Source organism: Leopardus geoffroyi, chromosome D3 (assembly GCF_018350155.1).
Source record: "Leopardus geoffroyi isolate Oge1 chromosome D3, O.geoffroyi_Oge1_pat1.0, whole genome shotgun sequence".
Taxonomy (NCBI): domain Eukaryota; kingdom Metazoa; phylum Chordata; class Mammalia; order Carnivora; family Felidae; genus Leopardus; species Leopardus geoffroyi.
The window spans coordinates 57,764,044-57,776,438 of NC_059339.1; the positions used below are offsets into that span (position 1 = coordinate 57,764,044).

At 43.7% G+C, this 12,395-nt stretch overlaps 1 protein-coding gene across 4 annotated transcripts in view; it reads right to left on the reverse strand.

Annotated features, from left to right (window-relative positions):
- Nucleotides 1–6,685: 6,685 nt before the first annotated feature.
- Nucleotides 6,686–12,395, reverse strand: part of TPGS2 (tubulin polyglutamylase complex subunit 2) — a 68,249-nt gene continuing 62,539 nt past the window's right edge. For 3 of the 4 annotated variants that reach the window (XM_045458636.1, XM_045458635.1, XM_045458637.1), the window contains 3 exons: nt 10,797–10,910; nt 8,888–9,048; nt 6,686–7,629 (listed from right to left, as the gene is read on the reverse strand). In XM_045458636.1, coding sequence (XP_045314592.1) covers nt 7,399–7,629; nt 8,888–9,048; nt 10,797–10,910 — 506 coding nt within the window. In that variant the 3' untranslated portion in view covers nt 6,686–7,398. Of the gene's footprint in view, nt 7,630–8,887; nt 9,049–10,796; nt 10,911–12,395 lie in introns of those variants that run through there. The other variant, XM_045458639.1, reaches the window with a different exon arrangement.

Below are 12,395 nucleotides of genomic sequence, written 5' to 3' on the forward strand. Positions count from 1 at the left end.
ACCTGATTTAGGTGGAAACGGGAAGAGATGGGTTTTGGTCAAATAGAGGACCTGTGTGGCATGTTACAGATAAACAACATTAAATCAACCACAAGGTAAGTAGGGCACCTTCTATTACCATGTCGGCAGTGGGTTTTCCTCTCTTTTGAGAAGTTATGGCAATAATTGGGACTATTCCGTTGATCCAGCTAAGCAGGGAGGGGCATGGTCTCTCGTGCTTTCGGAAAATAAAACAGAAAGCTCATTTTCCTTCCGAATCCTTGCCCCTTAATAGCATCTGCCTAAAAAAATGCTTTTAAACCTGCACTGCTCTCTGAAGGGGTTCCAATGAGGTACAGCCAGATGCTTCTGAAAACGGAAGTGGGCTAGGAAATGGAGACAGTCACCCTTTCCAAACAATACTCGAATTGTATACCCAGTGGAATATACTTTTGCAAACCTCAACTTTCAAGTAAAGAATAAAAAACATGGAGCTATACAGGAAGAGCTGGGTGCTTGGGAAAGCTTTTATAGCTGCTTTATCTGGTCTCTTAAAAAAACATCCTGGATGATAATACTGATTTAGATAAGGTCATCTACACTAGAACTCTGTACATAGCAGCTGGTGGTAGACCTGGACAGGATTAGAGCAATTCAATCAACGTCAGAGCCCTTGATTTAGAAGATTAAGGCATAAGACTGGAAACGGCAAAGGGAATAGAGTCGATTCCCAGCTGAACCCAACCTTAGAAATACAGACTCAATGGAAGGAAATGGATTCTAATCCAGCATCCCTCCCAGCAGGTGGTATGAAAAAAATAATTTGCATCACTTTGGAAGAAAAACTGTCCTGAAATTGTAAAGGTTATGGAAATTGACAACTTTTTAAAAAAAGTTTTAAAATGTTTTATTTTTGAGAGAGAATGAGAATGGTGGGGGGGGGGGGTGGGGTTGGTGGCACAGAGAAAGAGAGGGAGACACAGAATCCAAAGTAGGCTCCAGGCTCTGGGCTGCCAGAACAGAGCCCGACATGGGGCTCGAACCAACAGCAGGATCATGACCTGAGTCTAAGTTGGAAGCTTAACTGACTGAGCCATCTGAAATTGGCACGCCGAGATCGACAACTTCCTAAACCAACCAAGGATTGGGTTAAATTAAACTTTATAAGGTTGTATTTATGAAAAAATGATGTATTAAGACAAATTTTAAATGTCTTGTACTTGACTGAATTCTTCCTGCTTTTAATGGATTAATATTTTTCCCCATTAAAAAAAAATGGTCTAAAATATAATTTGTGGAGATAATAATTAAGGCCACAGTAGTGTTTTAGAATCAGTAAAGAAAAATAGTTCTTAGTAAAGTTGCTCAATAAGCCTATATTCTGGAATCCCAATACTCTGTTCTAGAACCTGTGTGTGGCCATGGTCTAGAGCCATCCGTGGGAGATGTGCCTCAGGAACCTCCAGACACGTAAATGCAGACCCTCAAGAGCAATCTATGCCTCCACCTCTATCCCAAGGGATAACCTTATTTACAAAGTTTAAAAGTGGACAGTTGGGAACTGGAGCTGTGGTAAAGGTAAGCGGTTTTTCCAGAGGTTTAATCTTGTCCCGAATAGATGATCCCTCATTTGCAACTTTTGATCCCTTGGCTGGACTTGAACCAAGAATTCTGAGGGCTGTGTCCCTGCTCTGGTTGGTCTCCAAGCTATCCTTTGCCAGGCTTTCTGCTGTGAAGAGGTAACTGATCTCCAAAATAATGGCAGGTACTTTGAGAAACGTTTCTTATTTCTGGGCTCAGGAGAGTGTTCTCAAATCAGGCCCACCTGTTCCCTGTAAGGGCAGAGGAGATGAGCTGTTCAAAGATGCAGAAACCTGCTCTTTCGTTTCCATCCGCTTTCGGGGACAGACGCTGTGTAGACACTGAGAGGCTGAGCTGCCCTGGGCCCTTTGACCAGCACGTGGGGCAAAGCCCAGAAGGTGCACAGTCCACTGTGCAGCCAGGACAACAGCCCCCTTTCCAGGGTGTGCAGTGGCATGCTGGCGCATCCCTGGTGTTCACCGTGAGCCAGGAGTTATAAAAAGAGCATACAAAGTAGGAAAGGATGTGAGGATGCTGTGTCTTAAAGTGTCTCCAGGTAATGTGCGCAGAGCAGAGTACAGTATAAAGGGGCTTTGCGGCAAAATCATTCTGCGAATCGTAAGGTGAAAATAAGTCACGCGTGGTCTAGGACAGGGCTGCTCTGGAGAACTTCCTGTGGTGGCAGAAATTTCTATACCCCATTCTGTGTGGTAGCCACTAGACGAACGTGGTTACTCAACCTATGTGGGTAGAGACGTGAGAAGTGGAATTTTAAATTTAAATGGCTACATGTGGTTAATCACTAGTGTATTAAAGAGCACGGATATGAGAGAAAACACTTTTGTATATATATACTCTCTATATATTCATTTTATATAAAGGAGAATTTTTGTAAAATTTGCGTGTAAAACTGCTTTGGACTATGTTTACTCCAAAAACTTCAAACAGTGTCTACAGATCTAGGTCTACCCACTGCCCACGTTGTGTTCCAAGCCTTGGGATTTCTTGTCCTCAGAGAATGCCATGTGATTGGTATTCAGTGTGGTCCCCTGACAGATCTGCCTAGATGCACACTCTCCTCTGAGTCTACATCGGGGCTGTATGAACTTGTCATACATGCTGTGGCCCAACACACCCATCTCTGACAACCGCTAAACCCACTTTTGCAATAAAGCTTTATAAAGCACCGCTTCAGTTCCTGTGGTGCCTGTCTTCACCCTGTCGCCCTCTGGCTGGTCCTCACTACTGCATCTCACCCGTATCATCTGGAAGTCTGCTCACAACAGGTTTTATCCATGTCAAACTAGCCGGTTGGATACTGAAGACCACCAGTTAGATGGTCTTTCATTCTGTGTGCTACATGTACCAAGGGTAGGTACTGGGCAAGGCCTGGGGACTAGGTGCTGTAAAAAAAACTTAAGAATGGGTAATCACAAAGACTACATTTCTGAAACTACAAACCAAGGCACATTGGTAAAAGATTTTCAGCTACAGCCAGTGAGTGGCAAGAGGCAGTCTGGGAGATACTGTTCGGATGCCAAAACCTTTGCAGTGTATCAGCAACAGACTTCGTGATGGTCAGGTCTTCTGACAGAAGCGGTCTATGAGCTGAACTGGAGTGTCCTGCCTCTAAAGTAGTAGCTGCCTTTTCACAATTTGCATAAGCATTGAAATAAATTAGCATTTGCACTTTTTTTTTTTTTTTTAACTTGCTTTGCTTGGTTGTCTGTTCCCACCGGTCTATCCTGATTTAAATATGAGGTAACTCAATATTTTAGCACAAAATCATGTATTAACTGAAGTTCAATCTTTTTTAATGGTTCACGGAGTTGCACACCAAGCAGCATGGCTTCCCTCAGTAACACAGTCGCTGTCTCAACAACCACCAAAGACAGGAAACGAGGCAAGATGACCTGAGATTACTTGAGTGGTACTGGCATGTGGCGTTCCACTCCGGAGAGGGCTCTCCTGGTGGACTAGGGCTTCATGGAGAGCTCCGACGTGGAGGAGACTGGAGCAGAGCCTTGGGAGGAAGAGCAGGGACATCTGGCCAGCACTGGCAGGTAGGAAACTATATAGTCATGGAAGAACCATGGTGGTGTTTTAGAAGGAAAGTGAGTGGATCAGGAGGCAGAGCCAGATGGTGCATGTAGAAAGTTAATGGCTGGAAAGAAAGGTTGGAGTCATATTATAAAGGAAGAAGGGAAAAAGACTATTCTGAGTTCTCATCTATTGTCTGATTTAATCTTCACAATAGCTCCATAATGGAGGCTGTGGATTAGCCAGGGAATGCTTAGCTAGAAAAACAATGCAGTCTGGGTTAGCTTAAACCAAAGAAGAAAATGCGTCACAAGACCCCAAGGGTTAAAGTGTAGTCAATTTAAATTGGTATCTACCCACTGTCCAATCACCTGTGATCAAGGGTGGGGGAGAGGGACCGAATTCTACACAAATACGGCTACTAGGGATGCCATGTGAGTGGATACTGTATTGAATAGAAAACAGAATATATATCATAATCCTTAGAGGAATTGTGAAAATGTAATGCAAAAAACTGTAACTTAGAATTATGTAAAAAAATTAAAATTGGAAGGGTAAAGACTAGATATATAGATAAAACATGCTTGGTCATAAGAATTGTTGAGACCAAGTGATGTGTACATGGGATTCATTATTCTGCATATCTTTGTAAATGTTTAAAATTCTCCTTAATAAAAAGTTAAAAAAATACATAGTTCACACAGGGTCCCTTGGTCCTTCTGTTCCAATCATTGTACATGCTTTACTAGATTAAAAACAGACTTGAAGTTCTTTTCCATGCAAGGAAGACACAACCACCTAGACTCATTAAGTAGAAAGTTTCAGACTCGGTAAGCATTATTGTCAGAATTCCAGCTGACTACAAGTCCTGATGTATTTCCTTGCAATTTTGATTTAGTGGGTCTGGAAAGGGATTTGAGTGTCTTCTCTCCTAGTGACTCCTTCCAACTCCAGTGACACTGATGCATGTTCAAGTTTGGGGAGCACAGCTTCAAGGGATTCTATGGATTATTATATGCAAGTCATAATATCCTTGGTTTGGGTCCTTCCCTGCTATAGGACTCAAGCAGCGTGAGGATGTGGTACTTTAAGCACAATCTTAACTACATCAATGCATTATATGGCATTCTGCCATTCATTCTCATTTTGTGATTCCAGCATAGTGTCTTTTTCTTGGGCAACTGATTTATAGATCCTACTGCCATTTTAATTGCTTTTGTTTCAAAACATAAATCTCATGGATGAGTTTTTATCTCCCATGTAGCACACTCAACTTACATGTTGTCTGAAGTCTCCCCAGGAATGCTCCTGCCTTCCTTTACCAGGGCAGCAGCACAGAGGGCCCTGCACTCAATGGGCCACACCCTTGGTTTAATGCTCTCCTGTTGTCTGAAGTTCTTAATGTTGTTTCTGAACTTGTGTTTTGTAAGTGAAGTCTCATGCAGTATGTGCCCACTGTTCCTCACCAACCCACTCAGAGCCTTCGTGATGTCTGTATGCACAAAATTCCAGCAGACCCGTGATGCAGGAGTTGAGATGCAAAGTAAATATAAGCAAGTTATTCCTACCACTAAGTGGGGCCCCGAGAGCCCTAAGAGGCCACACTATTTAAACCAGACTTTGATTTGAACACAAAAAGGTAATAGCATTCTAAGCAGCATGAATGACCATGGAACCCTGTCATATCCATTTTTACTCATGTTACTTTTTTTAAAAGTTTTTATTGTACTCATGTCATTAGCCATTTACTCACTTCATTAGCCATCCACTTATGCTGAATATGATGACAAGAAAAAACGAAAACAAAAGGCAGCCCATAGTTCTTTCAGTCCTTCCTTACTCGTTAGTAAGCTGAAAGAATAAGAATGTGTACATACGAAGAAGTGAATGATTGAGATAGGTTTTTTTTGTTTTTTTTTTTTTTTTGTTTTTTTTTGGCAGTGTTTCCAGTGTTCTAGTAAGGACAAAATACATATACGTACAATATGTGCACATAAACTATGAAATGCAAATTATCTAATTTTGGTGATTCTACACGAGTTCACTGCCCTTCTAGTTGTAGTTTAAAACTGGAATTGCATAATACAAAGATGAATAAAGTTAATGCTAATAATTTAGAATTTAAATTTTTCGTTACTTAGAACAGTATTAAGTAGAAAATAAAAATCCACCATAACAAGATGTGAGAGACCATGGAAGAAAGGGAGAACATTTCAATGCCTTTAATGGTACTATTTTCCTAATTTCTGGACATTTTCTGTGCTGGGTCCTACACATCAGCTAGCTGCCCGAGTCTTCATGCTCTCCTTTCCTCACCAGAACCCCCATCCTCTGCTATATCCTAAGAGGGCTCCTGCTGATGTGAAGGGCTCCGCTGCCCTCCTGGGTCTTCTGCTGCTTCACCTGTGGAAAGCAGAACAGGGCCAGGCCTGACTTCAAAGTAACTCAGGGGACTCAACAAGCACTAGAGGAAGGGTGCTTGCCACAGGAGAGGATGACAGGACTTCTCAATCTCCTTCTGACCCTGACTTGTTTGGAGTAGCAGCCACAGGCTGGAATCACTTATCTGGTGTTATTGGTTCTCCCTTTGGTTTGATCAGTTTTGGAAGAAAAATATTTTTTTTTTTTAATTTTATTTTTTTTCAGCGTTTATTTATTTTTGGGACAGAGAGAGACAGAGCATGAACGGGGGAGGGGCAGAGAGAGAGGGAGACACAGAATCGGAAACAGGCTCCAGGCTCTGAGCCATCAGCCCAGAGCCCGACGCGGGGCTCGAACTCACGGACCGCGAGATCGTGACCTGGCTGAAGTCGGACGCTTAACTGACTGCGCCACCCAGGCGCCCAAGAAAAATATTTCTAAAAGACTAAGACTTCAGCTCTCATCCTTGACAGCTTGGTTCCTCTTTGTCCCTTTCTGCCACTCCATGAATTGTTGGAAGCAGTTAGAAGGCAGAGCAGGTGGAAAGCTCTTGTCAACAGTGGTTTTACCAAAATTCTTTATGAAGAGTCCTGTAGACAGTACTTGGGAGGTTTTGTTTTTAAATGGTTCAAGTACAGCAGATCACTTCCTCTTAAAAAAAAAATTAAGATAATGTTGACAAACTTTATAGCAATCTGAAAAGGGAGCAGAGAATTACTTATGAAAAATAAAAAGAACATGTACAATTGTACCTTCAAGAATTTTCATGGACCATTATGACCCATCAAATTAAGGTATCCACATTTTCTAACAAAAATGAACCAAGAAAGGGCAGCATGAAAATATTCTAATGCAGTGCTGCCCAACAGAACTTTCTGTGATGGAAATGTTCCATTATCTCTGTGTTGTCTAATACAGAATCTACTAGTCACATGAATACTCACAACATGGCTAATGCAATTGAGGAACTGAATTTTTCATATAAACAGCCACATGTGGCTAGTGGTTACTAACTGAAGAATACAGTTCTAATGTCTCATGGGTCAAAACCAGAGATTTCCTTAGGGGCCTTCTCTAATCACGGCTGAGGGATGCAGAGGAGTGGGGGTGGGGAGAGGGGAAAGCCCTGAACAGATTTAGCTACTTAGTAAGTTCTGAAGCTCTCCACAGCTTTTGGAGGCTGGGGGTGAGGAAAGGACTCTGGGGGAGACCTGAGAATGCCTTTGAACTCCTGGCTAATGCCAACAGGAGTAAAAGGACTAGGATTTGGCTCACTTAGACGGCGAAGAGGCCTGTGGTGCCACACACAGAACCGGAGGCTTGGGCCATCTGTGCATGGAAATCATCACTGTGGGGCTGGCAGGGATGTGGAGGTGCTCATTTGCGGACAGGGTTTCCAGGACTAAAAGAGGACTTAGAGGTGGAAGGAGGACCTGAGGGCCCTTTCTGGCCACCTGCAGGCTGGACAGGCCCTTTCTTTTTGGGGCTTAAGGTCTTGTTCTTGCTCTTGAACACTTTGCTGGGATCCAGCTTGTTCACGAAGGAGTTGGTCTCTTCTGCGAGTAGGTTTGTGTTGTAGGTGATGGGTTTATACATGTTGAACCATTGCTGTAAGGCAGAATTGGGAAAGTGGTCACAATTCAAAGGAGAAATGCCACTGTTTATGCTTTTTAGTGGGGACCCAGGGGACAGAGGGCTGGGGAGATGGGGCAAAGAGAGCAAAAGGCTTTCTGAAAAACTGCCTTGAAAATCTGTTAGTACTTCAAGTGAAAGTGATGGCACACACATTGCTTCATGAGGTCTCATAACCTTTACAATAAATGCAGCGCGAGGACGAAGAATGTAAGTAAACATCCTTCCTTCTGATCTAGTGAGCCCTGAGTGTGGGATGTTAGGTCCCAGATCATCAGTGTTCTTCTAATTGTTCTGTCCTCAAACCAGCCACTGCCCATCAGGTAGACTGGGCAGTGCCTTCCTCACACGGAAGGTGCATAACTGAGGCCAGTAGCAGGCCTTGGCTAAAGGCAGGTGCCTGTTGGTGCTGTCTTCCCCTTCTGGGCAAAGAGCATCATATTTATTGATGTCACAGGGTTGACTGGATGATGCTGTTATGTGACATTTGAGCAAAGTGGGGCCCACCAGATGAATACATACATGGAGCTGAATCCCTCATTTATTGCCACCCAGCCTAAGTTCTTCCGGGCATACCAGGCAGCATATGAGCATTACCTGGCGATCGTATGTTTGAAGTGTTGCCCAGATGTGTAATATAAACGAGGCACATCCATACAGTGGAATATTCTGTATCACTAAAAAGGACAGCTCTGTAGGTACTGTAGGAAGTGAGCTCCAAGATGGAATGTTAAGTGAAAAGAAGGTTGCAGAACGATGTGAAAGGTGTATTATTGCAGTTGTGATTTAGAAAAAAGGAACCAAAAATCGTATGCATGCATGCATACTTTCTAGGCAGTAAAGTGTCCTGTGAAAGGCACAAGAAAAGGGGAACAGTGGCTGCCTCTGGGGAAGGCTGGGAGGCTGGAGAATCTGGGAGTAAGAGACTGACTTTTCACTTTTCCTGTATCTACATACTATGCAAAACAACTTGACCTAAGCCCTCAATAAAATTTAATTAGAAAGTAAACTCCCAGGTGATCCTGAGGATCAGTCAAGTTTGGGAACCACTTAGTTCAGTATAAAGTGAGGCTGTCTACCTACACTGGAATCATCTGCCTTGCATTATGAAGATGCGGTTCTTGGGCTCCATCCCGGGTCTTCTGAATCAGACAGGGAAACTGAGAATCTACAACGTAAGCATCTCGGTAGATTCTGATAGTCCAGTTTGAGATGATAGGTGTCCCTCCCTTACCTTGGCCTGTGGGCTAATGCCATAGCTGGTGAAGGCGTACTGCCACTGTGGCAGGCCCAGGTGTGTGATGAGCAGGCGATAGTAAGCGGTAAAGGTATCTGTGAGAAAATGCCAGTATAACGCTCTGTCCAGGAACCAAATCTCAGCGTCTTGCGCCAATGCTGAAATAGCAGACAAAAGAAACGAATGCATGGTGTAACACTTTTCTCCTTTTTTTTTTTAAATCTTTTATTTTTGAGAGAGAGACAGAGCGTGAGCAGGGGAGGGGCAGAGAGAGAGGGAGACACAGAATCCGAAGCAGGCTCTAGGTTCTGAGCTGTCAACACAGAGCCCCATGTGGGGCTCGAAGTCACGGACTGCAAGATCATGACCTGAGCTGTAGTCGGACGCCCAACCGACTGAGCCACCCAGGCACCCCACACTTTTCTCCTTTTATCTGTAATGTCAAAAAAAAAAAAAAATTCCAATACTTCAAGGATGTAAAATTAAAGTTCCCTCCCCCCAACCTCCCAGGCCTATGCTCCAGTGGCCACCAAGGCATTTCATCGGTATTGTTTTTTACAGATTCCTGATCAGTCAGCCGACTGCCCTGTGTGCTTGGCACTGGCCTTCTGTGCACTCAGGCTCTCCATTCAGCCACCCCTGCTCCAGTGGGACATACTGTGATCTCAGCTTTCCTGATGGAAGCAGACTCTGAATGGCTCTGGTCTTCTGAAGAGGTCTCCATCAGGAATCTGAGGGGCTGTGAGCAGCCACTACGGAGGAGCCCAACCATCACCCATCCTGGATCCCACCTGTGCTGCTGCGAGAGGTCCCGGCTGAACTGAAGCAGGCACTATCACACCAGCTCCCACCTCATTTGCTTCTGACACTCCACTCTTCCTACTGCAGACCTCTAATCTAGTGCATCTCCTGTCTAATGGACTTAATGTCTCCCTAAGTGGCCCCAACCCTCCAGTCTCTTCCTTTTCCAAGACTGCTTGTGGTCACATACACTTGCATCTCAATTCTGCCATTCTTCTATTGAACAACCTTGACTTCACACTGTCAGGTCCAAACTCCTGCCAAGCTCTGCATGAAGGGGAACAACTGGCCTCTGGCTTCATCTCCTCCCCATCCACAAGATGAACCGGGCAGCCCAATGAACTGAAGTTATCTGTCACTCCTTCCAAATCAGTTGCACTTTCCCATGGTGTAACTTTACTGTGTGTCTTTGCCTGGATGCTTCCTTTACCTCACAACTCCTCTTGTACCACACCTTCCCATAACCCAAAATGTAGATGGAAGGCTACTTTGCAAAGATGGCCCCTCTTTTCTCCAGGGGCAAAATCCTGACGTCTGTATCTTCTCACCCCTACCAGGCAGAGAGCTACTAAAAGAGGGCTTGGCCTTGTCTACAGTCCCTAAGCCAGGGCCTGAACTGCTGTTGGGGGGCGGGGGGCAGATAATAGCTGCTTCAACAGAGGCTGGAGGCTTTTACTCTGGATTTCTCATCTGAGGTCTTTAGCTTGAGGTTTACTAATTCAGGTTTTTAGTGCTATCAACTTGCCTATGTATAGAAGTATACTAGAAGGATAATGCTTTTCCTGGATGCTTTCCTAATGTGTGAGCCTGCTAGAGGAGCCTATAAACAGAATGACCATTTCTTTTACTTTTTACTTGCTTAGTATCCTACTCCCACTATTTTGTAGTAACTCACAAATGATGACAGCTTAAAAAGACTCTAGTGATTGGCCTAGAAGGAGATGCTCAGGGAGGACCAAAGGGGATTTCTCAGTCTTGGCATCTCCAAGAGACCCAGTGGCATCTCATGAGTCCAGAGAGGAGTGTGCCTTTTGTGTGAGGACCGGAGAGCAGGGTCATCCATGCCACACCCAACGGCAGCCCCATGCTTGTTGCTGATTCTTACCTGGCTTCCCTCTTTTGTAGACAAGGCAAACTTTCCCATTCCCATCGCAAGGATCCAGCTCAAATATCACACTTCGAGAATCAAAGTGAGGCTTCTCTGGCTGGTTCTCACTGGCTGCAAATCCAGAAGTTAATGGTCATGTTCAAACATACTCAACTCAAATACATACTTACTTGTCCAGTTTTGCTAGGGTGAGGAAAAAAAAAAACAAAAACGGAAAAAACCTTATCTCAGACATAGTCTTTTAAAAAAAATATTAGAGAAAAAGAGAAAGCAGGTGTGCATATGTGGAGGGGAGGGGCAGAGAGACAGGGAGAGAGAGAACCCCAAGCAGGCTCTGCGTTCACAGAGCAGGGCCCAACATGGGGCTTGATCCCACAAACCAGTGAGATCATGACCTGAGCTGAAATCAAGAGTCAGATGTTTAACCGACTGAGCCACCCAGACACTCCTCTCAGACATATTCTTAACGACTGTTTCCAATGTGGGCCAAATGAATTCTATACTCTAAATGCCCAGGATCGTATCCATGGTTCAAGCCTTCTGTCTGGGCTTCTCCATCACCAAAAGACAGTATCACGCAATCTGGGGGAAGGTGGCACAAGGAAAACAACCTGAACTTGCTGAGAATGGGAATACATAAAGGCTAAGTAATCTGGCCTGATGTTGACACAACTGTTCTTTTCCCCAGATAACTGCTTTCTCCTCATTTATAGCACTTTTTTAAAAAAAATTTTTTTTTTTTTTTTTTTTTAATTTTTTTTTTCAACGTTTATTTATTTTTGGGACAGAGAGAGACAGAGCATGAACGGGGGAGGGGCAGAGAGAGAGGGAGACACAGAATCAGAAACAGGCTCCAGGCTCTGAGCCATCAGCCCAGAGCCCGACGCGGGGCTCGAACTCACGGACCGCGAGATCGTGACCTGGCTGAAGTCGGACGCTCAACCGACTGCGCCACCCAGGCGCCCCTAAAAAAAATTTTTAATTTTAGAGCAAGTGCATGTGAGCAGGGGGCAGAGAGAGAGAATTTTTAAAATTTTTTTTGAAGTTTATTAAGAGAGAGAGCAGGGAGGAGCAGAGGGAGAGAGAAAGAATCTCAAGCAGGCTCTGAGGTGTCAGCAAAGAGCCTGACGTGGGGCTCAAACCCACAAACCGTGAGATGACCTGAGCTGAAATCAAGAGTTGAACGCTCAACTGATTAAACTACCCAGGCACCCCACTATGATCTTTTGATTAGAATCTCCTTTCCTCTGTCTAAAATGCATGTTTATAATATTTAATGTTATTTTATAATTAGTGCTAAGTCTGGCTCAATTAGAAATACTATTTTTTTACTTATACATATAGCCATACATATAATTTTACACAAATGTGTTTATTTACATTTCTAACTAAAAAATTTTTAAGAAATAATTAAAAATTTTTAAATAATTAAAAATTATTTCTTAAAAAATGTTTAAATTTACATCCAAGTTCGTTGGCATATAGTGCAACAATAATTTCAGGAGCAGATTCCTTAATGCCCCTTACCCATTTAGTCCATCCCCCGTCCCACAACCCCTCCAGTAACCCTCTGTTCTCTATATTTATGAGTCTCTT